Raw genomic sequence first — 13,848 nt, forward strand, 5'->3', positions numbered from 1 at the left:
ATACCTGCCCAAACATTCAATTTCTGAGGATACTGGGTACGAAACTGAAAACTTCTGTGCTCGTTTTCCTGAGACCAATAACGAACAATGGAAGGATTGCGTTTGCCAATTAATGGAAAAGAAGATTCTTTTTTTTTCCAGATACGAGCAACAGTTTTATTGCTCATTCCCAGTGCCTCTCCAACACTTCTAGTGGACCGTGTCGAATCAAGTTCTAGGGTACTGCAAACCATTTCTTCCCGCCGTTCTATATCCTGGACTACTTCAATAGGTGGTTCTTGACGTTTTGTGTGGCATTTTTTACAATGTTGAAGACAAAAAGATGTCTCAAAATTTGTAACCACATTTAAAACCGTTTTTGCACAAGGAATCGGTCTATTCTCAAATGTCACTGAAAACAATGCTCTACATTGTACTGCCGAATTACCTCCATAAAACCATTTAATTAGTTGAACTCTTTCGGAAGGGTTATAAACAGCCATAGTGAAAAAAACAAGAAAATAACGCTCAAAAATAATTAATGCAATGAGCAGTAACACAGCAAAGTGAGGTCTGCTGACTCCCGGTTCAAAAAATAAAAACGAAAAATTCCGCCCCCTGCAAGCCGCAACCAAGCGGTGTTGCCATTATTTTGGGTAATAAGCTCACGATAACACGATGTGTAGATAAAGAATAGTTTTGGCTCAAGACACCTGAGGCCCTCCTATATTTAACTTCCACAGAAGACATCTTATCTACCCTGACAACTATATAATATGCCAATTTGCTCAGCAAAAGACATGCTGCAAATGCTTGGACCAAGTCTTAGAAAAGACTTCAGAAACCTCAATTCGTGTGTGTTAAGTGGCGCCACAGGCTCTAAAAGAAGTGGGCGAGCTAATATTCGCACTGATTACGGAATGAAGGTATTTCTTTATCAAAAAATGTCTCGGAATACATAATTTCGTAACAGTGTTACAAAAAAATTCGTGCGCTTGACTACGCGACTGAAGTAATACTTCTTTATATGTATATACTCTCTCTTGCTCCTACAGTAACAAACGAACCGTAACTCTCTCTCTTTCTATCTCTACTAACTTATATCTCCTTCTCAATTACTGTTCGCCTCGCCCGATCTCACTTTTCGTAATGCATTCGCCAGCTTACTCACCAACTCAAACATAGTAAAGAAATTTTACTTCAAAATGTATTTTTAACAAACTATATATGAGTTTGGTAAAACGGATAATTATTTATTTTTTTATTGATCTACTCAAATATAGCTACATTTTGTGCAATTACAGAAATACTCATTAAAAATCGTAGACAAAATAGAGAATTCATAGATATTTAGAGATTGCTTTCCTATATTATGTGATTGTGTTTCCTAGATGTTTTAACTGGAATTTCTACTACATTATATATAAATTATGTTGTTTGCAGCGTTTATATCATTCTTGATTATTACTCGAAAATTTCTGAACTCGTTTCATCCCCGTGACCAAAATCACACCTTGTATATCACAAATCTGAACATTTGTTACATTTACTTGGACCCATCTTATATTACTTATAGGTAAAGGCAATTAAAAATGCATAATTACACGTATCCACAACCATGTTTATTAAGTACATATTAGCACAGTTGATACAGAGTACAATAATACAACCAACAAAAATACCTGTGACGTGCCACAGGAACCATTAACTTGTCCTAAAATATAGTTAACATTTAACAAATAACACAATATATGTATATTATTTTAATCCAATCTATTTAACCCCATTTAAAGTCGCTTACACTCTTGTCAAAATAAAAAATAATAATAGGATGATATTCAGGGTACAATTTTTTTTAATTGGCAAATATTAAATTCCGGATTTGTTTCGTTATATATTTTTTAAAATTAGTGGCCTAATATAGGACGTTATAAAATATTTGACCATCGAAATATCTAAATAACAATTCATAGCATATAACTCACTTGACCGATCAATGATATTAAAAAGAAGAAATAAATATGAAAAATAACTTTTAAAAAGGGTAGTTTAATACTGTGGAGCCTTTACTTTACTTCCTCGTTTCATGCCATATATTTAACATTCATAGAAATAGCATTATATTTAAGACTACTAACAGGCTAAAACAAAGAAATAGTCTTACTGACAATAGTACAGTAAAAAGAAAACAAAAGATTAATTGATTTAGTACTAGATCCTTAATGTAAGGTATATAATTTCTAAATTGAACGGACTGTCTATGAAGAGAATTATCTAAAGGTGGCCCCTTTAAACCAGCTTTATAATAGCTGTTATAAAAATTTCTTCAGTTTTATATCTAAGATATTAAATTTCCTATGCAGAATAAACAGGTGTCCTTGGACGCGTATCTATTGCATACATTATTTATTTGAATACGGTTTATTCTGCCATAGCTTAAGGTCATTAATTAGAAAAGATCGGTCTTTTACTTTGCGCAAACGAATAAATATATAAAACCCAAAGCGAAGCGCGAATCAGAGCGGTGGTGAACAGATGATAATATATGCCTTTAATTAAATCGAAGCGCGTTCCATTCAACGTGCCCGCTTTACCCGCTTACCCCGGAAATGCTTAATAATAATAACAATAATAATAATAATAATGTTTATTTATTTAGCAAATTGCTACATAGAAAAATATAATAATAATAAATACAATTCTATAAAAACATGCTTACAATACTTAGTATAGTTAGTAATACTTGACTGAAGTAAAATTAATTTTGTATTTGTTTGAAATATAAAATCTTAATTAAATCTTCATAAATATTATTATTTATTTATTTTATATCTTACTAATTATTCAGTTCTATTAGTATTCTGCCTTGGTTTTAAATTCTCAAAATTTCATCCAAATAATCGATCTTTAAAGGCCGTCCAGACACAACGTCTTATTAAACAATTTATCGAATCAGACAAGTCGCATGAAGTAAAACGGCGCGTGTAGAACACAAAAAGTACGTCTTGCATGATCGAAATAAGGTTGTACCCATAAGTCGAAAATATGATGTGGAATGCATCATTTTATGAAAATTGATTCGAAAAGTTGAAGCGTGTGGACAAACTTTAGTTTTATCGAAAATTGTTTTAGTATATTTTTGTAGTATATATCGCACTGTGTTGCTTCGTGTATGCGTATTTAAAGATATTTTGTTTTTAAAAATTTAAAAGCAATATGTCTGATCTTCGTCATTGTTTCCGATAATTTTTAAGGGATTTGATTAAACTGTATCGTGATTTTCCTTGTTTGTGGCGAGTTAAAAGTGCCCAGTATTATAGTGGTCGGAATAAGAAGTCAGACGCATATGAAATAATGATTGAAAAATACAAGGAAATTGATAATATTCATTGCTGGTGAAGATGATATTTACAAACCGACGTTATGTTACTTTGATATACTTGAGTTTCTGAGTGACCAAGATCAAATGAGACAATCGACAAATACTATCGATGATGAGGGACAACAGGAAAGTGAAAAAGAGGTAAGTAATGTATATTTAATAATATAAGTAGATTCTATAAGCATTCAATTCTCTTTTTATAACATGTACTACAAACTATGACCTACTACTGAAAAACTATATTATGTTGCCATGGGACTGAGCCTCATTGGTAAAATGGCCACAAAACTTTTCTCTATTTTTGCATTATTTAAAATTTGGCCTCTTCTTCCTCTTTGAAGGTCATGCATTAAATTAGGATCACACCTGTCTCCTAACTCAAGAGAATAATCTACAGGAAAAATTTCTCTATCCATACTTTTTGGAGGTGTGTAATTTTGTGGAGATTGTTTGCGAAAAAAATTATGTAATGCGCAATATGTTAAAACAACCTTGTCAATGTTTTCTATCTTCAAATTTATAGCAGTGTGGATAACTCGAAAACGGGACGCTAAAGTTCCGAAATTGTTTTCAATAGTCCGTCGGACTCTGGATAACCGATAGTTACAAATTCTTCAATCTCTATTAAGTGTTTCCCTACTATATGGCTTAATAAGCTCTGGACGCATTGCAAAAGCCTCATCATCAATAAACATATATTCAAGAATTTCTTTAGAATTAACATAGATTCTGGATACTAACTAGTTTTTCATAAAATGTGATATTAGCAATTACTCCACCATTAGAGAACCTACCATTTGTGCCAGCATCGCAGTAGATAAACTCACAGTTCGCATTAGCTATTGCCAAAAGAACTATGCTATGCGTCTTTTTGTAGTTAAAATAATAATATCAGCTTCCCTTGGGTCGAACAATCCTGATTTGCTTGCTATCAATACTGCCAATGATGATTTTTTTGCCATTTTGTTTCAAAGTCGGCTGCTATTTGTAACAAGTCTTGTTCGTTCTTTGGAAACTAAAACAGAGAAAGAAACTACATTACTTACCTCTCTCTTACCTTTAAAGTAGGTAACTAATAAATGCAAGTTCTTATCATTTAATTAAATTTAGCAAAAAAATGTAAAAAAATTGAACTATTATTATTAAATTAGTTAATGGAATTTTGATTTGCATCAAATATGCTTAATTTTTTATACCTTTTCTTCACGTTGTATTTTTATTTTTTTTATAAAGTTGTAATGTTTTATTCTTTCAGATTGACTTAGCATATCAGAGTATAAAATATCATATAAAAAGGAATTATTACAAAGGAATTATTGAAGTAAATTGGAATTATTGCAGGAAGATTGACATGGCCGATTTGGAAAATATATCGCTGTTAGACTTCGAGCAGTCCATCCTGATCAATTTAAGTTTGCAATGAAACTTATCTCTAATGTTTTATTTAAGGCGGACATATGATCCTTAAATAGATGTTCCAAAATTATAACTAAGACCAACACCCTCTTCCTCAACAGTCTCAACGAGAAATCAGAAAGCAACACTTTAACCATCAATATACCATACACCGTCACCAATATCGAACCAAATGGACAAATTCCAAGTCAAGGCTGGCATCAAGAGTAATCCAAATTGGAAATCGGCCAAAAACAGCATGCCCAACAGCTACAAATAATACCTCCTCCTCCGGCGTGGAACCCGCTAACACAAATTTTACTTTTTCCAATATTGAACAAAATCCGTACTTCACATCATTCCATAATCAGTAGCAAATACCATAAAGGGGCATCTTTTCATCAGGTACAAAATTTTCACAACAAACAAACAAAGAAGAACCTTATCACTCGCTACTTGAGATTGGCCAGACAGATCAGACGACCGAACCCTATTTTCAGAAAAGGACACAGACTCTAATCCCAAAAATATTGTTCAGTATGTTTTATATTTTAAATCCAATAAGAGTGTTTAAAGAAATAAGAAACGTGGTATCACCAAAATAATAACAATAAGAAACTAAATTAATAACAGGAAGTGTTTATTTATGTATTTATTATAGAAGACGTTTTTTATTTTTTTACTTTTCTTCTTCAATAATATTTAGTTCATCTCTAATAAAAATATTTTCTAAAACTTACCTTTAGGTAGTCTTTTTTTAAAATCCTGTACATAGCGTCACAAGCTTCCGGTATTATTTCTCTCAGTGATTGCTTGGACATGATGGTGGTGACTTCCAAATCTTGTAGCTTCTTCCTGTTGCAAATCTTAAAGAGGCAATAAGTCTCTCATGAGCTGAAATGACTTTTCTCATGTATGTGTTTTGCGTTTTAATGTAAGGAGTAGCAGATTTTAAAAAATGGTTGTAAGTTTCAGTACCATCCTCGAGTAATTACGCCAATCATCTGGTTTTAAGTAGTTCACGTAATAATCTGACATGAGAAAATGCCCGTTTTTTTTAACAGCCATTCCCTCGACCATTTTAATCTTCGATTTTTTTCGTTTATTTGTGCTTTTTAATGCAATGCAAATAGCATAGAGCGGCCAAAGAAGCGCTTCTTCCATGACCAAAAGCGTCGCGAAACTAAAATTTGACCGATAAGTTAGATACGTGTGGCCGCCCTTCTTTTGTACTTCTTATCGAACGATTCGGATGAACGTTTTATCGTTTGGTAAGACGTTGTGTCTAGACCGCCCTTAAAGTATACAAAAAAATCTCTCTGTTCTCTCCTAGTTTTGGAAATATTGTATAAAACTCACCTTTTTTTTTAATCCAAATTATTATTATACTTAAATCTTACATTATAAATTGGAACATTATAAATAGGAACCTAATTTCAAACTTATCTTGGCATTTCGTCAGCTAACATAGCCAAAAGCAAAGCGTCTGCATTCATTGCATACTTTAATTTGAAATGGTTTATACGACTACATTTACCGCTGAAAAAACGCATTGGTTTGCGAGGTCTAGTCCGCATAGTGACCGTCGCCGTACAGTATCTTCCACCGCTCTGATTTCCACTTCGCTTAACGGATTACAAAAGTATAGCCTACGAATAACACGATTAAAATCATTTATGGACTTTGCTGGGGCTTCGGCATAAAATCACATTTACACATATACAAAAAAATAGATAAACTCTCAAACAAATAATCTGCAGCATAGAAATTATGCTTTGGTAACTAGGGGTTGTATAAGATATACAAAATTAGGAATATTTTTGAAAGAACACCCTGTATACAACCCTGTAAATAACAGAACGCTAGTTGGCCTACAAAAAATCTTACAAAAACATATTAACGTTATTCTACGAGCGTAGAGCTCGCATCAATTTACTAACAGATTATAAAAATTTTGTCACATAGCAGATTACAAAAGTACATTTTTTACAATCAGGAATATAATATAATATTTTTATTAGGCCTTACCAAAGTATGGAATAGATTTTTTTCCTGTAAAAATTGAATTGAACATTAGTAATACTCACTGGTATAAATAAATATAGGTACTTAAATGTAGTAAAGAGATAAAAATATCACAGAACTAGTCTTCTCTTCAATTTTATAAATAATCCATACAAACTAATGATATCTAATTAATAATTATTATATAGTAGTTATTATAAGAGAGAAAGGTCATCAATGGGTTCATTATGTGGTAAACGCAATCGCAGAGTTGTATATAGTAAGTAATACTGAATATATGGCTGGAAAGGACCTTGCAATATTTAGAAAAAATATACTTAACACGTTGAATGATAGTAACGTTGATGGATCATGATCACATTCTCCATAGCCAGCAGACCCAGTTAGTCAGTAAATATACTTAGAAGAAAACTATATTTTAGTAGATGTCACAGTGTACCACATACAGAACGTTAATGTGTTAAGCCTTCTATTCTTAATTCTTCTCTTCAAACGTAAATCTTTTTCTATTTCTCTCTATCCAACTCTTCTTATTATGAGCTTTGTTGATTGACAATTTATTCAGTACTTCATCTTAACTTCCATTTGTACCCTCTGCCCTAAATCGAGTTAACAAAGATTTGTTCAGAATATTATCTTTGTCTAGCTGCAGTTACGACAATTTTGAAAACTGCAATTTAGTTTTAACTAGAGGGATAAGAGTTCTTCGTAAACTTCCAATTCTAGTTAAGTTGTAGTATTTTCTATAAAATATGAAAAAAATTGATGAGCTTTTAGGCAGCAAAGATTTAAGAAGATCTGTAAATAAATTTCATCAATCAACAAAGAATGAATTCATGGTATTCAAAGCCCTAGAGGCAAAAAACAGCATTGCTACTATGTCGGGGCGCATAAACAAGAAGCCAGTTAAATATTCTAACGTTGCTCTATGTGACTCACATTTACACTACAAAGTAAAATACGGACTGTAAAATGCACTTCACAAAGGATACTGTAACTTAATTCTGAAATAACAGTCAGATAAAAATAATTGGTAATTTTAATCAAGGACTGTTTCATTAAAACCTAATCCTACCTTTCTGGTTAAATTCAACCTTGTATATACAAAGACTTTCATCCTAGTATATATTGCCTGTTGGATTCGTATATGGAATATGACTAGAGAGAAATCTGATCACGCACGTTAAAGTTTTATATCTAAAAAACTAATAGTATTCGCATTGAAGCAAAATCATATTTAAAAAAATATATCATACAATTGGTGTAGGGTTTAAACCCGTTCAAGCTATAATTTCCCGATTAAAAGAAGTGCTTTGTCTATCACAAATTGCACATCGAGACGTGCCAAAAGAGTTCACCATATAGAGCGATTTTCCCACAACATATATCTCTCAAACGACAAATTATGTCAGAATATACCAATACAAGAAATACAGCTTCAATGTAAATATTATATAACCTCCGAATGGCAACAAATTTGATGTTGTAATACAATGAAAAAGTCTAAAGGAACGAGTGGGAAAAGAATAAAACGAACACAATGAGTCACCGTTCGAAATAAATATTTTCGGAGCTCCTTATTACTGTACTAGTACTACCACCTAAGGATAATTAAAACCATAATGTTTGTATTTCATTTTTGGCGTTTGGGGCGTCGAAAAAAGCATTTATAACAATTACCCTAATATTTCTTTTATATATTGCCCTATTTCAACGGGCATGTCTGAATATGTATATTTAATGTTTTCAACGTATTAAGTAGATTTTTTACAGCTAAGAACTAATTATTATAATAAACAATAATTTGAAATATTTTTTCTACTGCACTTTCTCTAGATTAATAACTCCTTTATTTCAATATTAAATCTACCATTTTAATTTCTGCCAACGACTGCACGGTATAATTTATAACTCTTCCTATAAATCAACTAGTATGCTTATCTACATAATACATACATACATACAGATATATATATATATATATATACACATCTACAATTTTCCAATTATTACATATATATTATGGCCAGACTTAAACTACACAGCTAATACATAAATATATTTATTAGAGCCCTAAATAAATGGACAAGAATAAGGCTCTAATCAGTTACAATATATTACAAAAAAATAAATAAAACGACTTGAAATTCTTAGGAATCAAATACAATGATATGGTAATGGAGTCTCGGCAATAATTTGGTGATGTTTAAATAGATAAACAAGATAATTTAAATGTAATATTCTTGCCTAAAGTCTAGGCGATATATGTAGCTCACAAACAAAAAGTCGAATTATACTTTAAAATTTGAAACGATTGAGACACTATTGTCCATATTTGAATATTTTATATATACGTACATATTATAATTCTGGATACTGAAACATCAACATCTATATAAAACTTAAAGTTTCACAATAAAACAGTTTTAAATGCAGTATGAAAACCGTGGTTTTGTCATGGCGATTTTAAAGTAATTTTAAGTACGTGTACTCTTCAACATATTATCTTCACCTTTGAGAAGTCCTGCTTTGAATCGCTTAAAAGTTAAAAACCTTATTTTAAATAAGACTCTTAGTGAATAAATTTAGGTATCTGAAGTTAAACAAAATTAATAAAAAAACGTAAGTCTGCATCAGGACTGGCAATTTTGCCTATTAATGCCGGCATAAATATGACATTTAAATGTAATTTTCTATAAATCCCAGATTATTAAACCTTTAAGTAGTCGCGCGGCACCATATGACGTCAACGTAGGACAGGCAATTTTTGCATCTTTTTAGTGATCTTTCATTTTCCTTTTTATTACACTATTATAATATTGTTAAAATAAATACATTAATCTAAATGGTTGAATAAAATAAAACTTAAAAACAAAAATTTCTACAAAAAAAACTATAGTAGAATGAAAACACTAAACAAATTACAAATAAAGGAAAAATATAGGAATTCTGTTTATAAATTAAATCCTAATGATTTTTTATAGTAATTTAGATATAGCAAAGTTTCTTTAACGTCCTTGGAAAAGATGCGTCTGGTAAACGAATTAACTTACTCTACCAAGCTTATTTTTTTTGATGTGGGACAAATATTGCATCATTTCTTCGAACCATCTGACGATCTGACGGTTTTTCTCGAGACTTTCTTGAAAATTACTTTGAAGTCGTATTCAAATTTTTCTCGCACTTTGTAAGTCGTCGTTTCTTTCCATCAACAGGGCTTTGCTAATCCTCAAGCCAACTTTTTCAGAAAAAAAGAGCAACAGGCCTTCATGTCCTTTTCCCAATATAATAAATAAGAGGTTTCGAATGTTTTTTTTTTGCTAGTATACTCATCTAAAACTTTGTTTATGTTATTTGGTTTTTATTTCATTGGGGAATTCAGTACAATTTTAAAAAAGTAGCACTATACGATCTAACAACGTGTTTACGTTATTAAAAAATATTTTCAAAAGGGGTGTTCAGTCGCCGAATTCGTTACTTTGGTGTACGCAATCGTTCCTCAGAAGTAACCATTCGCATAATTTCGAAACTACCGGATCTGTGCAAGTGCAACTGTTGTGTGAAAGTGTGGCTGAAAAATCACAAATGTCCGTTAAAAGGCGTTAGCAAAATTTAGCCATTAGCAGAACTTGTCCTATCTAGAGCAATGAAAATCCTAGACAAATCTACGAAAAGCCAATACTTACTCAGCATGTCACAGTTCGGTGCGGTTTTTGACTTGGGGGTATCATTGGACCATATTTTTAAAAAATGAAGACGAACAACCTGTTACAATGGAGAGCGATACCGAACAATGATTGATGGTTTATTATGGAATGAGATAATGAACATGAATTTAATGATATGCTTCCAACAAGATAATGCGACATGTCATACTGTACGAGACACATTAAATTATTGTATACAGGGTTTGGAGGGAGGATTACCTTAAGTAAAGGGGACGTAAATTGGCCAGCACGATCAAACGAATTGACACCACTGGATCATTAATTGTGGGGCCATATAAAAAGCAAAGCTTACGAAAACAATCCTCAAACCATTCAATAACTGAAAGAAGAAATTAGACGAATAATTCGTGTACCTCAGAAATATATTTAGAAATAATGGAAAATTTCAACAAAAGAATTATGTGCTGCCGGAGAAGTCGTGGTGGCCACGTATAATTGTACACTGTCCAGCTAGACACTGCTCTAAATAACTTGCAGGTATGTTAGAAACATGTTATTTTATTCATTACCAACATCTGAAACTTCTTACTGGAACGCCATTTGTATGCGCCGATCGGCGTATTAGATCAGTTTATTATAAAATTTCGAGTGCTTGTAAATTTTCAAGATCACTAAACTAATAGTTGGATGATTGGATAATCACTTGAATTTAAATTGCCGTCTCGCGACTACTTAAAGGTGAAATGATAAAAATAATGATTCATAAATAATTCAAAATAACTACTTTATCAGAAGGGTACTTTGATCAGGGGTGATCTTCACGCGAGAACTAATAAAAATCAAAGAGCAAAACAATTATGCCAGTCAGAACAGTAACTTTTTTAGCCACTGTAATGTTAAAAGAAAAATAATCTTGACATAAAATATATATTTTGTTGCGAACAAAGTGCTTTAGAATTATATCGCAATAAAAAACTAATTTAAATACCGTTAATTTGCAATATCTTATTTCAAAAATAATTGTCTCTTACTAAGATGTAATTTATAAAATAAAAACTTTGCTATATTTGTTTTTTTTTTAAGAATTACTAATAAGAATTATTATTATACTGAAAAACGTTTTATAAAAAATATTTATTGTTTCTAAAAGGTATTTCCTATTATATAATACTGGCAAAATAGGGACATTATTATCATCATAATACTTTCTTTTATTTTTTATGTTGCTTCCAAATTTTTGGAAATGTTCGAGGGCAGGTCAATTAGTTCCTAATGAAAATACGCCATTTGACGTTTGGAATATCTAAAAAACAAATAGTACATCTAAATAGTTTTCCAATATACATCATCAATATCTATCATCTTTCACTATTATATTGTTATACTCAAAAGAGTTCTAAAAGCAAACTATTAGACATCCATAGAAAGACAAGTGCAAGTTGACAAAAAATAATTGCTCTGCCCTCGATTTTTGACAATTAACTTTCTTTTTATAACTAATTTTCGACTTGTAAAAATAAGAAATAGTGAAATAAAGATGTGACTTTTAAAAAAAGTATTGTAAAATAGTTCGTAAATATCAAAATTAATTTACTTCTGATAGATATGAGAGCTTATTACTATTATTATCAAATAAACTTTAATTATCCTCTGCCATTATGATTGTAACATTGCTGGAAGGAGATTGATCATTAATTTGATTCTCAACCGTATATCTGACAGCAGAGTCTTTAAGAAATGATGTTTTCTTTTTCAACGGCTGTGATGTATCTCGCTTAATAAAAGAAACCCTGTCTAATTCCGAAACAGTGGATCTATTTTGTGTTGAATCACAGTTCGGTAGTGTTGTAGATTTATTTTCTCTACAAAAAGCATTTCGAAATAATGCTTTGTAAGTATATTGGCAACTGTTTTGTGGTCCTATGGTAGCCAAAAGAGACCCCAAAAAGAACGTTGCATAAGTCCAACTTATTGTCATAATTAATACTAGAAATAATCCTATCTGGTAATATGGTAATATTATCGAAAATAGCATAGAACACCCGGCGGCCACAGTTGTTAGTGCTGCCATAAAAGACGGGCCCATTAAACAGGAAAGGGCATATCGTGTAATCTGCTCACGATTCCCAGCCATTTCTCGTGGGCAAATTCTATAATTTATGCAATAATGCAAACTAAAATCAACAGATAACCCGATTGCAGATGAAATTGCTAGAGATTCCAAAATATTTAGACTCCAACCGAAAAGTATTAAAGCCGCTATAGTAGATAAAATACTAAAGGTTATGGTAACGATAGCAGCAACCGTAAGAATAGGGTTCAGAGTGGAAATTATTAGCACAACTGTGGCCAGAACCATGGACACGAAAATTGCTGTTTGGGTACCTCTACTTAATTCGCGCTGTAAGTCGAAAAATCCTAACTCACTAACAAAAAAGCCGTTCTTCATAGAAAATGGAGCTGTCCTCATCTGGCGTTTCCTCCAAGATTCTAACTCGAGATAAAATTTATTAACTTTTTCGTATGATAATGAAAAAGTTACATTACTATCAAACTCCACTACAATGGCTTTAATTTCAGGATTGTCTTCTTTGGAGAACATGGCTCCGGCTGTTTTTGGATATACAAATCTGTCTGGTCCATTATAAATATCTTCCATTTCTTCCATGATACAGTAATTAAAAACTTCACGTTCAAACGGGAAGTGGGACACATTACAACAGGGAGTTCTATCTTTTTTTGATAATCTATCATGGCACGGCTGCTTCATGCTATCAGCAAATGTTTTAAGAAAACAACTGGTTAGCGACACACCTATTACCATAGGCTGATAAAACGGTTGGGACTTTATCTTATTACAAAAATCCATTAACCAACTTTGCGATTCTAGATCGGTGGCGTTAAATTCTGGATCCATTATTAAAGTTCCCAAGTTTGAAGGGTCCAACGGATTTCCATTATCTATTGGTAAAACACCCCATACAAATCGTAACGGCATGGGGAAATCTCTGTTGGTCATGTCTTCCTGAAATAAAAAGTTCTATTAATTACAAAATAGCATTAGATTTGTTAATGATAATAGGTGAAAAAAAACTGTAGTCCTAAATCTTGTATTTATTCTTTCAATCAAAACTACGTAACTAATCAAATATGAATATTTTATATAATCCAAGCAACGATGACGCAAATAACTTACAATTCAAAGACGTAAAACGATAAGTCAACATACAGAAAATAAGAACGACTCGACAGAGATAAAAAAAAAGTTTAACTTACCTTACAGCCACCTCTTTGAAATTTGAATAGTAAATTAATAAGATTTAAAACGTTTAATTATATAATTTCTAAAATTTCTTTGTTTTAAATAGTTTTATAAATTAACTTGACTGGATGAAAAAA

General features: G+C 31.6%; 1 protein-coding gene across 8 annotated transcripts in view; it reads right to left on the reverse strand.

Moving 5' to 3' along the window:
• The window catches only part of LOC126748987 (protein dispatched), a 94,837-nt gene that overhangs the window by 31,924 nt on the left and 49,065 nt on the right, over positions 1-13,848 (reverse strand). For 3 of the 8 annotated variants that reach the window (XM_050458558.1, XM_050458556.1, XM_050458557.1), the window contains one exon: positions 1,580-13,474. The exons of 1 other annotated variant lie outside the window; for it this stretch is intronic. In XM_050458558.1, coding sequence (XP_050314515.1) covers positions 12,089-13,474 — 1,386 coding nt within the window. In that variant the 3' untranslated portion in view covers positions 1,580-12,088. Of the gene's footprint in view, positions 1-1,579; positions 13,475-13,848 lie in introns of those variants that run through there. 4 more of the 8 variants (XR_007664852.1, XR_007664851.1, XM_050458560.1 and 1 more) reach the window with 4 other exon arrangements.

Source organism: Anthonomus grandis, chromosome 22, assembly GCF_022605725.1.
Source record: "Anthonomus grandis grandis chromosome 22, icAntGran1.3, whole genome shotgun sequence".
In the NCBI taxonomy this organism is placed as follows: Eukaryota; Metazoa; Arthropoda; class Insecta; order Coleoptera; family Curculionidae; genus Anthonomus; species Anthonomus grandis.